Here is a 17,885-nt window from a genome sequence, read left to right as displayed (position 1 = left end):
GGCCAATTGGAGAAGAAATCTAAGACATTGAAGATCATTGTATCAAAGTTTCATAATTTTCTACCAAGCCAAATGCTCCAGACTTGCAAGTCAAGACAGCCTAAGTTGAAATCCCGTCAGAACTGCACTGCTGTTGAAGATTGAAGATTTGAAGACCTTTCCGATTTTTCCTAGTGGCGTGTATTATATGCTTGGAAAGCTTAGAGATAAAGCTACGTTTCTCATATTTTTCCAGAATTTACTAGGAAGTGGATCGACCCTAAAACGTGCGTGCAAGTTGGCTGACGTGTTTCCAAGTCAAAGAAGGATTCTTTCCTAGTTTGTTTCCTTAATTGTTTGGGATTTTGTTTTGCTTTAGGAGAGTTTTCCAGACCTTTTAAGAGTAGGGTTTAGTTGTTTTACACTATATAAGATCACCCTACCATCTCTTCATAGGATCATCCTCCCATATACCATACTTTTCCACCAACTTTCATACATCCAGAGAAACATCAGAGAGAGAGCCAAGGATTTGCTGCTACACTACTTGAGGAGCTTTCGAAGGTGTTCCTGTGGAGACTCGGAAGATCAAGTCCATCTGCCAAATCGGTTTTATGACAATAATTCTCTTGTTTATCTTTTCTTTTGTCATGAACTAATTATCCTTGCTAGGGCTACGATGTAGCCTAACCATGAATACTTAATTTTTATAGTTATATTAATTTCTTATTACTATTCCATGTTGAGTATTTGTTACTGTTCTTAATGCTTTGAATATCTGGCCAATATTTAATTGATTTGATGATCTAAGCGGAGACCGAGAGGAGATGTTTGGTGTTTGCTTCTCGTAACAAATACTATGTCTTGAATGAGTGCCCGAGAGGGACTAACATGACTCATGCAGTTTTCTTGCAGGTTCTCACAGAACTTAATGGGTTCTTGATTTCCTAAATCCGTTGCTCGAGAGAGAATGGGTTGTTAATTAAGAATACTTTTGGTTGAGCTCGAGAGGGGATATCGAATGAATTAGGAGAAACCAACTGTCAACATGGGTAGTAATTAGGGTTAATTGGCTATAAGAATTAAGTGGAATTGGTTATGGTGAAATCGGATGCTCTAGTGTCTCATCATCTTGATTATCCATCATTAATTAAATTGCTATTTTTCATAATTATTTTAGGTTACTTAAATCAATCAATCTTCTTAATCAACTGTTCAAATAAACTTTTGAATTAATCATAATTGATAATTAATAGGAAATTATAGTCTTCGTGGGAACGACACTCTACTTACTTCTATATTACTTGTGCGGATTGTGCGCTTGCAATAAATTCACAATAAGTGCTATATACTTCAGGAATGGGGAGCACACATTGCCTAGCTCATTTGTCTATCTGCATATTCCGGGTAATGAAAATTTATTTTTCCCTTTGGACTTTGTTCTTCTCCCCTGTTCAATCCACATTTAGCGTTGTGGCACCTTTAGTTATGGGAACTTTGATTTTCCAGGCCTCTTTAGCAATCACGGCCCCTTATACTTTGTTGGAACAAAGAAATTCTTTTCGAAGATGGGTCTAGCTTGCCATATTGCAAAAATTCACAGTGAGGTAATGAAATTCTTGGGTTGATAAAGAAATTATGGAAAAGAAGGTAATGAGAAAGATCTTTTGTGTAGTTGAGTCTGACCATTGTAGGGACCAAGTTCAGGGGAGCCCGTGTGCATAGTAGACTAGGAAATCGGCAGTATAATTGTCAATTGGGTGATTTGGGCTTGGAGATCAATGGTGTAGACAAGATAACTAGCAAAAGGGGAATTATGGGATAATTGAGATGGGTGTTAGTTCATATAATGGGGCATTCGAAATCACAATGGTAAAATGCATGGTATGGGACATGAAGATTTGCTTGCCCTATTATATAGATTAACGGATTTGGTAAAATTGAAGTTCATTCATGCATCGCATAAAATGTATATTATAAATTTCACTAATAACATAAGACACAGGACCCCTACTGAGCATGTAGTGCTCACCCCTTTTTGAATCTATTGCAGGTTTTGAATCTGAAGTTTAGTTTGTGACGAGGAAAGAAGAATGAGTTGTGGATAGTTTTGAATGTTTTGTTAAAAGTTTGTTACTTTCTTGTTAATTTGCTTGTAAAATTACAATGTAAATTTACTTTGGTTTAAATAGTAGTTTATGTTTAGTTCTCATGTTTCTTACTATTTAAATTTTTAGTTTTAATTTTTCTTTTACCTCACACTCCTAATAATATATATATATATATATATAATTGGGGTGTGACAACTTCGGCATCTGTCGACAGCTATCGGTAGCTTGCTTCGGCATTTGTCGACAACTGCTGTCGACAAATTCACGGTATGCGTTGCCTTGGCCTTAGCATTGCGCCCCATTCATGGCATTCCGAGAAAGTGAGGCTATTGAGCCTTGTCCTGTCATGACATTGTCGTGGCTTGCCATATTCAAGGCAAGCGAGGCTATTTGAGGCTTGTCGAGCGAGGCTATGTCAGGCTTAGCGTGCCATGGCATGTCATGGCTTTGCCATATTCAAGGCAAGTAAGGCTATTTTAGGCTTGTCAAGGGAGGCTATGTGACGCATGCCTATTCAAGGCAAGCAAGCGAGGCTATTTGAGGCGTGCCATGTGAGGCTTGTCATATTCAAGGAAAGCACCCAAGGCTATTTGAGCCTTGATTAATGAAAACATCCTTGGTAAATGCTTTCGCAATTCTTCGTCTTTCATAAATTTAAGAATTTCACCTTTGACTATGAAATATGAACGCCCCGACTATCCCTGTTAATCATTACTTCGATCCCGAAGGCCAATAGAATAAAACCGAAATCCTATGATGTTATTCCATGCTAATGTATCTAGAGCATAGGCTTGCTTTGAGCACTCTAATTTCTTCAAAGTAATAGCACCGGAGGCACGACCTGGCCAGTTAAGGCCAGGAGCTTAAAAATCAGAATTTAAGTCGCCTCCATGATTTTCGTTTATCGATAAGAGTAGTAAAGAGCATTATCCATTGCTATTAGGCCATTACCCGAGTCTCTCTATTGTCCCCTTTTGATTTTTTATTGTTCCAGAGTTATTATCTGTTTAAAGAATTTAGTATTTTCCAGCTTAATACTCGTATTATACACCTACATACGTTTTTATCAATCATACTTTCGTTTTCCGTACACGTCTTAAAAGCTCGGTAAAATATACGTTTTTATAAAAAGCGAACATACAATACACGTATTGTAGACATACACATGTATTTTTCATGTTCAATACATGTGTTTTTTACAAAATTTTCAATAATACAAACAAAATTCACATATTATATACATAACTTTCACATATTATTGAATAAAAATAGTATATATTAAAATAAATTAAAATAAAATATTATATAGTGGCTAAACTTTTCTGTTGTAACTTGCCAAAATTATTATTTTTTTAATAAATAGTACAGCCGCTTGGCTATACTGGGTTTGTTCTCCATTACACCTTTTAGATTTTTCTTTGGGAGAAATTCAAACAAGTGATCTGGCAATCTAAAACTAAAAGCTGGAGATGCACACAGTTTTCGTGAGCTAGTTTTTTCTTAAAGCCATTTTTATATTATTCAAATTTGGAGGTTGCAAGTTGTTATATATAAAGATAAAGTAAACCAAAGATCAGATGAGTTTATCTCAAAACAGCCTCCAAATCTATGAACTCTTTAATTCTTGTCTTTCTGATATTAAAAATCCTGGTGAGACCCGATGCATAATAATGGGATATATATAGCACACTCTTCCTAAAGAAAGGATAATGGGATATTATTACTAACTTATGATATGTCTTATTTTTTTTGTTATATTATTGTTCCAACAAGGGTTTACTGTCACATGCCAATTATAATTATATGGACCAAGTCAGTGTTAATTTGTTTATTAGAGCATCTCCAAATGATATGTTAATTAATTGATACGTACAGGCATGAAATATCAACATTTGAAGAAAAAACTTACTCCAATCCAACTGAGTAGTCAATTCTTATATGAATTTAAAGACTGAAAGAGATATATCAAAACTAACATCTCGTAAATTATCTGCTTTTCTTTTCCTTTTTATATTTTCATATATAAAATCACCACCCACAATCAGTAAATAGCTAGTTTTTATTTATTTATTTATTTATTCGATACAAACAGGACATACGGCACCCTTCCAATTTGTATCTTATTTATGGACACTATTTAAAACAACATACATTACATTTAAAACAACACTATTTAAAGCTGTTGCTCCCAATCAGAACTTGTTCCGGTACCAAAACACACCGTTTTGAGCACCATCCTCATCAGGTTCAACAAAAAGGCACTCTCTTGCCTCCCTCCACAGAGCCTTCCAAATTGGAGTTGCGTCAAAACTATAATACTCTCCCAAAATAGGCTTGAGCACATTGGTTGCTTCCATTGCATGATAATGCGGCATTGTAGAGAAGAGATGGTGCACAACATGTGTATTTGTACTATTATGGAACACCTTGTTAAGCACCCCATAGTCTCTGTCCACAGTCGCCAAAGCCCCTCTCAGCCAATCCCATTCCGACGCGCCGTAGTGCGGCAGCGAAGGATGCGTGTGCTGCAAGTATGTGATTAGCACAACACACACATTAACCACAATCATTGGCACCCCATAAACACAAACAAGCCAAACAAACCCTTTGGCCATGACAATTTTATAGAGCACATAAATAGCAGACATGATCCCGAGGTCAGAAATGTAAACTTGAAGCCTCTCCCGGTTGGAAAATATAGGGCCGTTGGGATCGTAGTGGCATGTAAACCGGTCGTATTCCCGGCCCGAGATGTTGAAAGCCAAATACAAGGGCCAGCCGACTGTTAGAGTGACAAGAATAACCAAGAGCCTGCCTGGTGGGTTGTTGAAGTAATTGTTGTACCATGGCATCTTAGACTTAGGTTTTGGAACGAACACTTCGTCCAGCTCCATCGAACCGATGTTCGAGTGGTGGCGGCGGTGGCTGTACTTCCATGAGAAATAAGGGACAAGAAGAGCAGTGTGGAGGACGAGGCCAACGACGTCGTCCACTAATTGGTAGTCACTGAAGGCATGGTGGCCACATTCATGTGCGATGATCCAGACACTGGTTAGCATGCAGCCTTGGAGGATCCAATAGATGGGCCAAGAGATGTAGGGGAGGAGGGGGTGAGGGAGGAGGTGGAAGTATGAGGTGGCAATGTGGTAGAGGAGGAAGGATAGGGTAAGGTCGAAGAGGACATAGGAGAAGGAGCGGAGGAGAGAGCGGTTGAAGCAATGTGGTGGAATGGCGTTTTTTATTTGCCTTAGGGTGAATGGTGGTTTCGACGTTGGTGCTCTTTGGTGGGTGATTTTCTTGTCTTCAATACGTGATTTAGAGACCTTCTTTCCACCGGATCCCATTTTGTTGAAGTCCTGAAAACAACCAATATATCAAACTTATCTAATGATCAGTACTCCCAAGTGGATCGGACTAGATTGGACTAAAAACCTTAAAAACTTATTTCGTATGAAAAGTATATCAATCCCCTTCTATTGAGGCATCTCTCAAAGACACCCTTAAGAGCTCACTATAAAAAGAATTTCAACGATCCGAATAGTGATTATGATCTCCACAAGAAAGGCTTACATATCACAGATATTGAACCAAAAGTATATATATAGATAACACAGGAGAACTTGCACATACCTCAACGTCCAAGCGGATGGAGAAAGAAATTGATTTACATGAAAGCACTTCTGTCTAGCAAGAAGTGCTTTCCCTGAAAGAACTCAAGCACAGAAGTGATTAGAGAACTAGCTCTCACTCTTTCCCCTTAAGTATATTTTACCTCAATATGGCACCTGTTGGTGAATGGGTCGTGTCATCTTCATAAAGAGTCAAGGGACCACAATGCTCTTATCACATGCCTATGCATCATGCATGGATGCGGACCACCTGGATTCTTCGAGACTTTTCTCTTTTCTTTTTGGATTGGCACTCATAAACACTTGGCATGCCTTTCTCCTATAATCAGTAGGTAAAGTTATCTAGAAATAGAATTATTTGATATTCTAACTTAAAAACCGAACTTAAAACGCTTAATGTGTTCGTGTGGATCGGATAAAATTGGTGACGAAATTTAGTGACGAGGTCTGACAACATCTTGCATGTAGATTTGTTGTGTACTGAAACTACTGCAAACACTCGTCAAAAATTCTTGAGACACAAACAGAGTGCTGCTTGACTCGGGAGTTACACCAACAGGTTGGACCCTCAACCTCCAACCTCTAGTCGTCGGTGACCACCTCCTCCTCCGACCCACCTCCATGTCTCCCTTATTACCCAAAAAACTAGAAAATATTGTGACATTGAGGGGATTTGAACTTTGACCCTTAAAGGAGGAAACCTCAAAACCAAACCATTAGAACACTTCTACCCATTTGCCATGGCAAATGGCAAGGGCAAAGTGAGGGCTATTACTATTCATGTGAATAGTGGCAGCCATTGCAAAAGGTTGTGGTGTTTCCACCCATTGTCATGGCAACCACTATTCACATGAGATATGAGGAGATGAATTTGTATAGAGTTTTGGTGTGGGAAGTGAAGAATATGACTAAGTATTTATTTAAAAAAATTCTAAAATTCTTAGTATTTTTTTAGATTTTTTTTACTTTTTTTTGTTGTTGCTGATGTTAGCAAACCCAAGTTAGAGGTCAGGCTGGTTTCGCCTGCGAGCTGGCCTTGTCTCGTGGGGAACACGGCTTGCCCGGGCAAGCTTGGCCAACTAGAAGCTGTTGCTTGGGCTTGGGCCCTGTCTTGACGGGGCTGGGGGCTATGGCTGGACTTGCTCTTACATCAACCTTGTTTGTGCAAAGAGGCTAGTAAATTTAAACCAAAACTCCCTAAATAAAATATATAGTAAGGTTTATCTTTTGTTTATTTTAATTAGTAAATTATTGTGTAATTTTATAAGAGAAAATGATATATCCTTTAATTTTTTTTTATTTTATCACTATATACTAATTTTTCTTTCTTTGGCAGGAACTACCATGGCGTTTAAGCCCGGCCCAAAAGCTTGATGCTGAGGCTCTAACCCAAACAAGCTAATGGAGAAGTAAAAAAAACAAGAAAAGGAGAGAAAGTCAAGGAAATAGTCAAAACCTCAAAACTGAACGTTAGGGTTTTTGGTGGTCGTTTCTCAGAGTTGGAGCAAAGAGGTTACGGTAAACTTCCTTCTCCTTTTCATGTTCTCAAAATTCTCTAAAGACGTGTTTGGATTGGTGTGTTTCCGATGCCTAGGTTTTTCAATTGAAGATTGAATTAAGCCTCTCAGCTCAACCAAAAAAAAAAAAAAAGCCTCTCAGCTCCCATTTTTATTTTTTCGTTTGCAGGAACAACTCCTTAGCCACCCTTTATCGTCATGGAAGAACAACACCCAGGTTCCCTCTCTCGATGTGCAACAGTTTTCTTATTCTATCTGTGTTTCTGCTTTATGCATAATCAAGCTGATGTTTACTTTTAATTATTAAAATTCCACTGCTTTAATTGTAATCTCAGTGACAAATTCGAAAAGTCGAAAAAACCAAGATGGGAACAAAAGCCAGAAAAGCTCCAAGTCTCCAGGTCAGGCGAAAGAGCATAAGGACCAACTGGAAAGACTTAGTGAGAAGGTTAGAACTTCTGCTTTGCCATTTATACAAGTATATGTGATTTTTATTGTGTACATTTTTTTTTTTGCCATAATTTGTGGCGTGTATTCATATTTGTGTATGTTTTTTAATGTTTATATGCATATGCCTATCCGAGTATAAGAATATGTACTTGAGAATGTAAGTTTGCGGCTTTCATACTTTAGTTAGGATTTGATTTGGTGGGAGGTTGGGTTACATTTCTGAGATTTCAATTTCAAAGTTTTTTCATTTGTTTGTTATTCCATAACAACTTTTCGGCTCTGTAGCTATTGTGGTTGAATTGCTTTGGCCCAGATTTTAATTGGATGCGGGATGTAATCTTTAAAGTTTGATGTGTTACCTGCATTTTCCATCTACTAAGGAAACTGTGGTTGGCTGATAACTTCTTGATTTTATGACTTTGTATTGTGTTTTTTTTATATGCTATTACACTTAAGTAATGAAGTTATTAATGATTCTTAACCTGCAGGACCCAGAGTTCTATGATTTCTTAAAAGAGCATGACCAGGAACTTCTACAATTTAATGATGAGGACATCGATGTGAGTATGCAAAAGTTTCTTTTTAAATTTTAAGTATTACTCAGGGAATGCTACATATGAAATTAAGCCCGTCCCTGTTTTACGCAGGAAGATTCAGATACTAACTTGAAAGAAGATGAAACACCAGTAGATGATGAAATACAAGTGGATGAAGAGACTGGCCGTCATGATGTTGTACAAAAGAAAAAGAAACAATCTAAACAAGTTATAACTAGTGAAATGGTTGATTCCTGGTGCAACTCAATTAGAGAAGATGGGAAGTTGAGTGCTATTCATTCTCTAATGAAAGCTTTCCGCACTGCCTGCCACTATGGTGACGATAAAGAGGATGAGTCTATGTTAGATTTCAGTGTTATGTCTAGCAGTGTCTTTAATAAAGTGATGTTATTTGTACTTAAGGACATGGATGGAATAATCCGAAAATTGTTGGAGCTCCCTGCTTTTGGTGGGAAGAAGGAGACCATACTAGATGTGATGAACACAAAACGATGGAAGAACTACAACCATTTAGTGAAGTCATATCTTGGAAATGCCTTACATGTCTTGCGTCAAATGACTGACACAGAAATGATATCATTTACTTTACGGCGTCTTCAATACTCTTCCATATTTTTGGCTGCTTTTCCTGTTCTCTTAAGGAAGTACATTAAGGTAAGTACAGAGATACACATGATTTTATGTTCTGTTTGAAATACTTTCTTCTTTGTTGTTATATCTTTACTGCTCTACTGCCTGTGCTTTGGATATAGCTTGAGGTTGTGGTCACTGCTATCTACATTCTATATAAATTGCCAATTTCATTATATGTGGGCATGTAGGTTATATTCAGAATAGATATCTGTTATTGGTCTTTACCGCTTAATATTTCTCTTTATAGTATTCTTTTTAATGTTGGTTAAGTGGGAACTAAATAATTTGTATTACTTTTCACAGACTGCTGTAGACTTATGGGGTTTAGGGGGAGGTTCCCTCCCTCTTGTCTCCCTTCTGTTTCTAAGAGATTTGTGTGTTCGGCTTGGATCCGATTGCTTAGATGAATGCTTTAAGGGGATATACAAAGCCTATGTCTTGAACTGCCAGTTTATAACTGCAGCAAAATTGCAACATGTCCAATTTCGTGCAAATTGTGTAATCGAACTCTACGGTGTAGACCTTCCCACTGCATATCAACATGCCTTTGTTTTCATTCGACAATTAGCAATGATTTTGCGGGAAGCACTCAATGCAAAAACTAAGGTATTACAAGCCTTTAGATATTATTGTTTACCCTTTGTTATGTTATTGCATTTCTGTTGCAGCATAAATCTTTGTTGGACTTAAGAATGATCATCGTACCAATTTTGTTATTTTTGCCTGAAAAATTGTCTGTTTACATAAGCTGCCTCTATTTACATAAAAACAAAAAGATTTTCTTGGTCACATTGAATAAAAATGCTAGCTTCTGCCTCCATTTTACAAAATTTTAGTTTCTATTGCTTTTTTTATATAAAAAAATCTAACAATTATATTTATTTCAAAACGTAGCAGATGCACTATGTTTCTTGCATTTCACTTATGCTGTTTGTGTCTTATAGGAAGCATTCCGAAAGGTGTATGAGTGGAAGTTCATGAACTGCCTTGAGCTCTGGACTGGGGCCATCTCTTCCTACGGCTCAGAAGCCGACTTTAGGCCCGTTGTGTATCCCCTGGCCCAAATAATTTATGGGGTAGCCCGTCTAGTTCCAACTGCTAGATATTTTCCCCTTAGATTGAGGTGTGTTAGAATGCTTAATCGAATTGCTGCTTCGACGGGTACTTTCACACCGGTTTCTATGCTACTTTTGGACATGCTTGAAATGAAAGAACTGAATAGGCCTGCCACGGGCGGTGTTGGCAAAGCTCTTGATTTGCGTACGATACTTAAGGTATACTTGAGTGTTGACATTATTCTCTGCTTCAAACTCAATACTATATTTGTATTGGTTAAGTTGATTATGGAGTTTTTTTTTTCAGGTTAGCAAGCCAACACTGAAGACCAGAGCATTTCAGGAGGCATGTGTGCTATCTGTTGTTGATGAGCTTGCTGAGCATTTGGCGCAGTGGAGCTATTCTATTGCTTTCCCTGAGTTGTCTTTTATTCCAGCTGTACGATTGCGCAGCTTCTGCAAATCAACCAAGGTTGAGAGGTTCCGGAAAGCAATGAGGGAGCTTATTCGTCAGGTATGTTTTGTCTGCTAATGATTGCATCCTTTAAATATGGGAAAGCCTTTGTGCACATAGCTAATGTTTCAGCTATTCTATGCCCCAGATTGAGGCTAACTGTCAGTTTACAAATGAAAGGCGTATGTCAATTTCTTTTCTACCAAATGATCCTGCAGCAGCATCTTTCCTGGAGGTATGCACTTTCCATATTTTTTTTTCTCTCCCTTTGTGAGTTTGCCATCAAACTTGTTCTATGTGTATGTACTTTGCTACTAGCCAATAATCGTAAAGCATGGTGAAAGTCACTGGACCAGATAGAAGAGTTGCTCCTTATCCCTGCTTTACTTGGCTTGATATTGGTGTTTCTTTTTCAATAGTATAATTATAGTCTGAATGGTATGAAAGACAAATAGGTGATGCTAAATCAGCAACCTGCTGATTACTGCACGGTCAACATAGTTCAACTCATGCTGCTTTGGTGCAGAGTGTTGAAAAGTGGTATATTTTTTGTATACAAATTTATAAATAAACCCAATCCTAGACATGTATTTATAAAAAAACCCAAACACTATTTAAATATAGAAACACACCCAAAATCAACCCCAAAATCAACAATTTTATATTTTTTGGGTGTGTTTATAAATGGGTTTTGAGTGTGTGTAACGATGGGTTTTGGGTGTGTTTATAAAGTGTTTTGGGTGTTGGGTTTTTTTCTAATTTCAGCCCCCATTTTGGGTGTTTTAGTGAAACTCCCTTTTTTGTAATCAAAACAACTACTTCTTTCTTGTTGGAACAGAGATGTTTCAAACAAACATTTTTGTCATCTGAAAAAGGTCTTTCATGATGTAATTTGTTGATAAGCCCTTATGAATGGTATATGTGTTGTAATTCATTGGTCACCTTTTTCTTGAATGCTTTGCCCTTTGTTTCATATATTTTTTATATAATCTTGGAGAAACTGAATTCCTTATATGTTGTCATAGGATGAGAAAAAGTCAGGGGTAAGCCCTCTATCGAAGTACGTTTTAACTCTACGCCAAGTAGCACAACAAAGAAATGATTCGTTGTTTGAATCCAGGTCTGAGATCATATTTTCTATTAGGTTCATATTCATGGTATCATCTTTAGTATATCATTTTCTAACATGCAAATGGGTTCCAGTGTTCTCGTGGGGGAGCATTCATCTGTATTTGGAAGTAAAGTACGGGAAAGTGATGAAGAATATGACCCCAAGGATGAGGAAGGCACTACTGTCTTCAGTTCATCCTGGTTACCAGGAACCAATTCCAAGTATGGTTACAAGAATTTCCTCTCTCTCTCTCTCTCTCTCTCTCTCTCTCTCTCTCTCTTTTTCTAATAATTGTTGGTTTTGTATTTCTGTTGCAATATTATTGGTTTGCAGGGCAAAACAACCCAATGATACGAAAAAGAAGAAAAGGAAGAGAAAGACTGAGCACCAGGACCAAGTAGCCATGGATGAAGATATTGTTCAGGACTTGGTGCTCAGTTCTGATGAAGAAGATGGGTCTTTAAGTGACACCTTCTCAGCTGAGGAAGATGAAGAGAGGAAACCAGCGCCTTCAAAACTGGAAAGCAAGAAGCATAAACACTCTACAAATACATCAAAGAAGAATGTAAAATCTCAAGCAAAAAGATCAAAGAAGAGAAAGAAGGCTAATGGAGATAAATCTCTTAAAGCATAGGCCGAATCGGATGCAGTTAGGAATGTGGGCAGGAGGCAAATGGCGGAAAGTCATCTGCGAGAGAGTTCCTACATCTTCCTCCCACAGCATGCTTCAAGGCAGCAACAATGAAGTTACAGACATCTTCCTCACCTATGGAAAAAAAGGGAGAAAAAAAAACCATAAGGGTTCAGAAAGCATTTCAAAAAGACCATTCGCACAGAGACCCAAGTATCCATTGTGAGGTCAGATAGTCTAACCTTGTTTTGTCAAATCCTTTTTCTTTCAACAGTAATTATGATAATTGTACTTTAAACAGCTCGTGCAGAGCGGTCTTCAATCTGGCCCTTGAAAACCATTTTTGTCAATTCATTTTGTTCAATGTGAAGAGATCCATTTTGCGCTTTGTTGTTGTTTTTGCTGCCCGACTCCAAGAGTCGCCTTATGTAATTAACATGGTTCTATTATACTTATAAAAGTAAAATTGGAAGAAAATATTTGTTACACAAGTATTCGTACTTATTAGGACTTCATTTTAGGGTTTCATTCCTAATTTCCACAACAAATTTATAGAAGTCGGACATTGGATACCAAACACGCATACCTCAAGGCCTAGTCCTTGTACCTTGGACGCCAAGCCTGGCCCTAAACTCTAGAACTAGAACCAAGACAGCAAATTCTACAGGAGCTTCTGTAATGAGGCGGTTATGTTGAGGAGAGGAGTGTGTTGAAGAGTTCAATCTAACTGTTCAATAATAGTTCTGCAATTGATCGGATGACGATTGAGGACTTCCTCATTATAAACCCCTGTTACAGCCTTCGAACCCAAAGCCTTCTGCCCGAACTTCGTTCCTAACCTCCTCAACACAAATTGTGGAGATATTTTTATTAAAATAAATTATAATCACTATATATATATATATATATATCCTTTATTTTCTTTTGAGGACCTTTCCTATTAAGAGGAGGAATAATATACTAAACACACACATTACACGGATGCTAAGACTCGAACCCATGACCTTTCCTGGAGGAACAATTGCTCCAAACCACGACATTAGTGGGTCATTTGCACCTTTCTTTTCTTTTAAAAAGGGTAAAACTTGTAAAACATGACATGAATATAGGAAGAATTTTTTATAAATATAAACGTTGACAAATAATAATTTTGAATAGATACTATAACTTAGGAGAACTTTCCAGTAATTATTAATTGTACAACTTTCTTTTGCACAAATTTGGAAAGGTGCGTTGTCTATATCTAAACAAGATGCTAGCTCAGTTGGTTGAGCTTTTTGGCCTCAAATCATGTGGGTAGAGGTTCGAAACCTCCAAACACTAGAGAATGTTAGTGTGCACCTTCCCCAATCACCTGTACTAAAAAACAAGAAAACTCCTTCCAAAATAAGAGAGGGGAGTAGTTTCTTTGTAATTTTGTCTACATTTTTCGTAATTGTTTTTCTGTACAAAGATTGCAGTTTCGAGTTATACGACAAGTGGCAATATTACTTTCCTCCTAAAATTTTACACCTTCACAAATAAACAACCAAATAGATTCAAATTTTCGTCCATAGGACTTTGAACATGGATTTAATATTTGAATACGGGATTTAACAAACCAAGTAAAAACGTAGTGTTTGTGTTTTTTTTTTTGGTTGCCAAGAAGTAAAAGAAAAGTGCTTATTACTCCATGTTTTATTAAACACAAATACCAGTTAAATTACGATATATCATCGTTTCTAATTTTGACCCAAAAAAAACCGTTTCTTATCTTTCCTTATTTTACAACTGAATAAGCTCGTTGAAGTCAATTTCCTTTTCTTTCTTTTTTGCATCAATTTATCATACTATTGTAGCACCTTCAACAAATTTGCCTTTCTATTTGGTGGCTTGAACTTCATTAATTTACTTCTTTTTTCTTTTCTTTTTTTTTTAAAAAAAAGTGAATGTTAAGGAAAATTGGGGTGATTCCAGAAGTTTATATACGAGACTGTTTGATAATAATATATATATTCTGTGTGTGTTGTGTATATATGTAAATATAAAGGAAATTAAGGATGAGGAATAGTTAGTAAAGTATGGGACAGAAAAATATGAATAACAATTACGTACGTGTACGCGAATTATGCTTGGATTATTAAAAAATATATATGAAACATTAAAAAATGTATGTGGATAATACATATGGTTTTAAAAAATGTGTGTGTGTGTGTGTTTTTTTGTATGATTGAGAAGTGTATGAGAAACGAAAGTTTTTTTTGGTCTACTTCACTGGTTACTAACTAGGCGATGAGGTGACGGGTGACATGAAGCTTAAGCGTATGTGAACCTGCAGTCAGTTCATCACATGAAGAAGATACAGAGTATGGTCCAGCTCTTTTACCATATATAAACTTTCAAACAAGGTAATATAAAAGACAGAAATTATCTTTTTATAGCATACCAACCCTCATATATATATATATATATATATATATATATATATAAATGGGTTGAGGCATAGTAGTAGGGACAAACCACCATTACAAGGTTACCAAAACAAAAGAAATTTGCTGGATATGTTGTGTTGTAAAGCCTTAAATCTACCCTAATCCTGGTCCTGGAGCGTTATTCATTCTGGAAGGGACCAAGCCATTTGATTGGATTTTATTCAAATTTCCAGGGTCCATTTTATCCTGCAACTCTATATATAAAAAAATCTAAATTCTAGTCATATATGCAAAGTATTCAGCTTGATATATGTTTACACTTCTGTGTGTGAAGCTTACTGCTTTTCACAGACCTAAAAGAATAATATAAATATTTTTGTTGGCATTGAATTCATGTATAAACAATTTTCCGTAAGATTTTTTATTGGACATTCCATAAAAGACCATCCCTTTTCCTTCTGGGACGACTTCTATAAATTTGGTATTTCATTCCCATTCCAAGCACATTCATAGCCTCCAACCTTATACCAAACACCATTTTGCATCACTAGATTTCTACTCTCCTGCCCTGTAAGTCTCTCCTTTCTTCCATTTTTTCTCTCTCTCATCACCCTTTTGGTGTGCAAATGTGTGTCTGTTTGTGTATACAGTAGCCATGTGACTGATCGATGTTGAGAGTCGAAAAGGGGAGATCAATATTTGCTCATGATCAACCCTCTCTCTCTCTCTCTCTCTTTTGCATGAAAGATCTATATATCTATAGCTGTGGCGTTTAAAGGGAAGGGTTGTAGATCTTTCATACATCAAAACAGATCAAAAAGGGAAAAAATAGGAGATCCATTTATTTTTTATCTTGATCATGATATTTTTTTTGTTGTCAAAATTATAGATTTTTAATTATCTATATAAATATTAAGTTACATATATATATGGATCGGATATTTTGGTTCATTTGTATAATATATATATATAAAAGATTTATGTGTATATATGTTAGGGGATTCATGATCTATTATGTATATATGCAACAGGGACACACGTTTGGTGCCTTTCAACACTTTTGATATTGATCGCTTTTATCCGATCTTTTCCCAAATTTAAAAATCATATATATATATATATATATATCAATTATTCTCTCATCCGAATGTCTGCACGTAATTATCGTGCGAATGCCATAGTAAACAGGAAGGAAAGCAATGAGGGGTAGTGAAAAAATATATGACGTCTGCACAATAATAACATCTGGAGGTCCGCATAGGAGAATTTCTGTATATATATTTGTGATATATTTGTGCATAGCATTTACATGTACCTCTATTTTTCTCCCTGTTTTTAGGAATTTTTTTATGTATATGCATATAGACCATTAGTTACTGATTATTCAAAATGATAAGCGGCATTTAGATTTTCATCTTTAGATAAGATGGTTTTTTTCAGTAAACTCATAAGTTATATATATATATATATATATATATATTAATGTACTTATGAATATGAATGTATATACAGCTTTGTACTGACGTGTATATTCAAAATAATATACCTAATAAAAGGACTAAAGTTCAAATATATGCACGTTTATATCTAGGTTTAGAATCAAAGGTAACACTACTAGTGATGTTCTTGTCTAATCTGATTCTGATCTCACACATTCTCACACCCTAGATAGATCTGCAGTCTTAATGATGTTCTTTTGGTATCTACTCATGGAAAATGTTGTCCCTTTCTAGTCTGTGTGTGTATGTGTGTATGTGTGTCAGCCTTCCAGATCATTCTCTGTTTTTGAGCCATCATGTCTTTCAGTTTCAACTTTCATGCATGCCTGGATCTCTCTCTCTCTCTCTCTCTCTCTCTCTCTCTCTCTCTCTCTCTCTCTCTCTCTCTCTCTCTCCATGGGCTTACTTATCTTAAAAGATCTAACTTTGATATGATACGATCGATTTCCAGAGAAAACATATGGATCCCAAAGGTGTTCAAAATGGTTTCGAAATGACCAACTTTGATCAACATGAAGCCAGTCTAGGAGGTACGGATTGTTTGGTGGACCTCACCCTGAGGCTAGGAATACAATCTTCCAACAAAAACATTGATCAACAATCCCATACTGCAAATGATTCTTCTACCTCCCAGGCAATTTCCTAACCTTTTTTCCTATATATATGTGCTAGCTCTAGTTTTTGGGTTTATTTTACTATCTATCGTTAAAGGAGTGCTATTTGCATTTTCATTTACCACCAGCATTCTGCGGGAATGTATTTAATCACACTACCGTACTAGAGAGTGACAATAACTACCGCTACCCGGTTTTAATTATTACTAAATATATTGGTCAAATAGTGTATAATAAATATAATGACAATACCTTTTGTGCTAAACTTGTTCGTTGTCACTTAAAATGTTTCGTAAACACATTGTAAACCTTAGTATTATTTTTTAGTGCAATAATTATTAGAGTGACTCGCTATTGCTTATCCGGGTCACAAAATATAAGTTTCCTAAACTACCTCTTAAACCCTAGTGTTAATCTTTTTAGTTTTGATAGCCGCCGCTAATTCAAAGGTCCAATATTCCTAAAGTACCCTTAAAACCCTAAACGTTCGTCATTTTTATTTGGAAAGCCGCCTCAGGGTGGGTGCAGCACCTCACTGGCTGTCCTCTGAGAGGCGAACGCCGCTGTCAACGCTTACAGAAATGAAACCACCAAATTTAGTCTTATACCTGGAGATCTAATTCGTGTGAAAATACTAGGATCAAATATCACCAAGTTCAAACATTCTTCTCTCTCTTGTTGTTTGTGTATTCCGAGTGCTCATCTCTCTAGCAAAGTAGTCGAGACTAGAGTCTTTGGCAGATGCCATAAATCTTTGTGATGTTATTGGTTAATATTTTTTTTCATTTTATCTTATTCCATCTAAGTTGCATATAATTATCTCATACAAATTTGACAGAATTTGTTGTTGTTTTAGCTACTCAATTATTTCAGCTGTAAAATGAAATGTACGTATATATGTTACCTACGTACCCATTAATAATAGTTCATTATAGAGAAGCCATGCAATTATGATTGCTAATGATGATGATTACTTTTATTTTTATTTTTTAATCTTCTGAATTAATGTACAATAGTCATGTGTAATGTTTGGTCTGTGATATTTCAAAGTGATGATTAATTTGTTTTACACATAAAAATTGTTTGGTAGGCCGTCGATAGATCTAGCCTCAACAATCCCAACGTTAATGGATATAAGCAATATGAATTTCCAGCTCCACCGGAGTTGAAGAACTACTGTATAATAAACATATCCAACAGAAGAGGAAAAACTGGTGGCTCGAGAAAGAGGAAG

The 17,885-nt window shown here is 36.4% G+C and overlaps 2 protein-coding genes across 2 annotated transcripts; one reads left to right on the top strand and one right to left on the bottom strand.

The window, feature by feature from the left end:
- Window positions 1–4,130: 4,130 nt before the first annotated feature.
- LOC110763023 (delta(12)-acyl-lipid-desaturase-like) lies at window positions 4,131–5,881 on the bottom strand. The gene is made up of 2 exons (XM_021965754.2): window positions 5,721–5,881; window positions 4,131–5,446 (listed from the first exon to the last, which is right to left on the bottom strand). Exon 2 carries the CDS (start codon window positions 5,432–5,434, stop codon window positions 4,283–4,285), a length of 1,152 nt encoding a protein of 383 aa, XP_021821446.2. The 5' UTR covers window positions 5,435–5,446; window positions 5,721–5,881; the 3' UTR covers window positions 4,131–4,282.
- Window positions 5,882–7,132: 1,251 nt separating this feature from the next.
- On the top strand, window positions 7,133–12,515 carry LOC110763017 (Noc2p family). The gene is made up of 12 exons (XM_021965749.2): window positions 7,133–7,237; window positions 7,406–7,453; window positions 7,572–7,684; window positions 8,175–8,246; window positions 8,334–8,897; window positions 9,180–9,482; window positions 9,821–10,150; window positions 10,239–10,445; window positions 10,534–10,620; window positions 11,411–11,505; window positions 11,589–11,717; window positions 11,830–12,515. Exons 2-12 carry the CDS (start codon window positions 7,435–7,437, stop codon window positions 12,128–12,130), a joined length of 2,220 nt encoding a protein of 739 aa, XP_021821441.2. The 5' UTR covers window positions 7,133–7,237; window positions 7,406–7,434; the 3' UTR covers window positions 12,131–12,515.
- Window positions 12,516–17,885: the final 5,370 nt, after the last annotated feature.

The sequence above is a fragment of the Prunus avium genome, chromosome 6 (genome assembly GCF_965620075.1).
Source record: "Prunus avium chromosome 6, drPruAviu1.hap1.1, whole genome shotgun sequence".
In the NCBI taxonomy this organism is placed as follows: domain Eukaryota; kingdom Viridiplantae; phylum Streptophyta; class Magnoliopsida; order Rosales; family Rosaceae; genus Prunus; species Prunus avium.
Note: the sequence above shows the minus strand (reverse complement) of the source record. Positions and strands in the feature narration are given on the sequence as shown.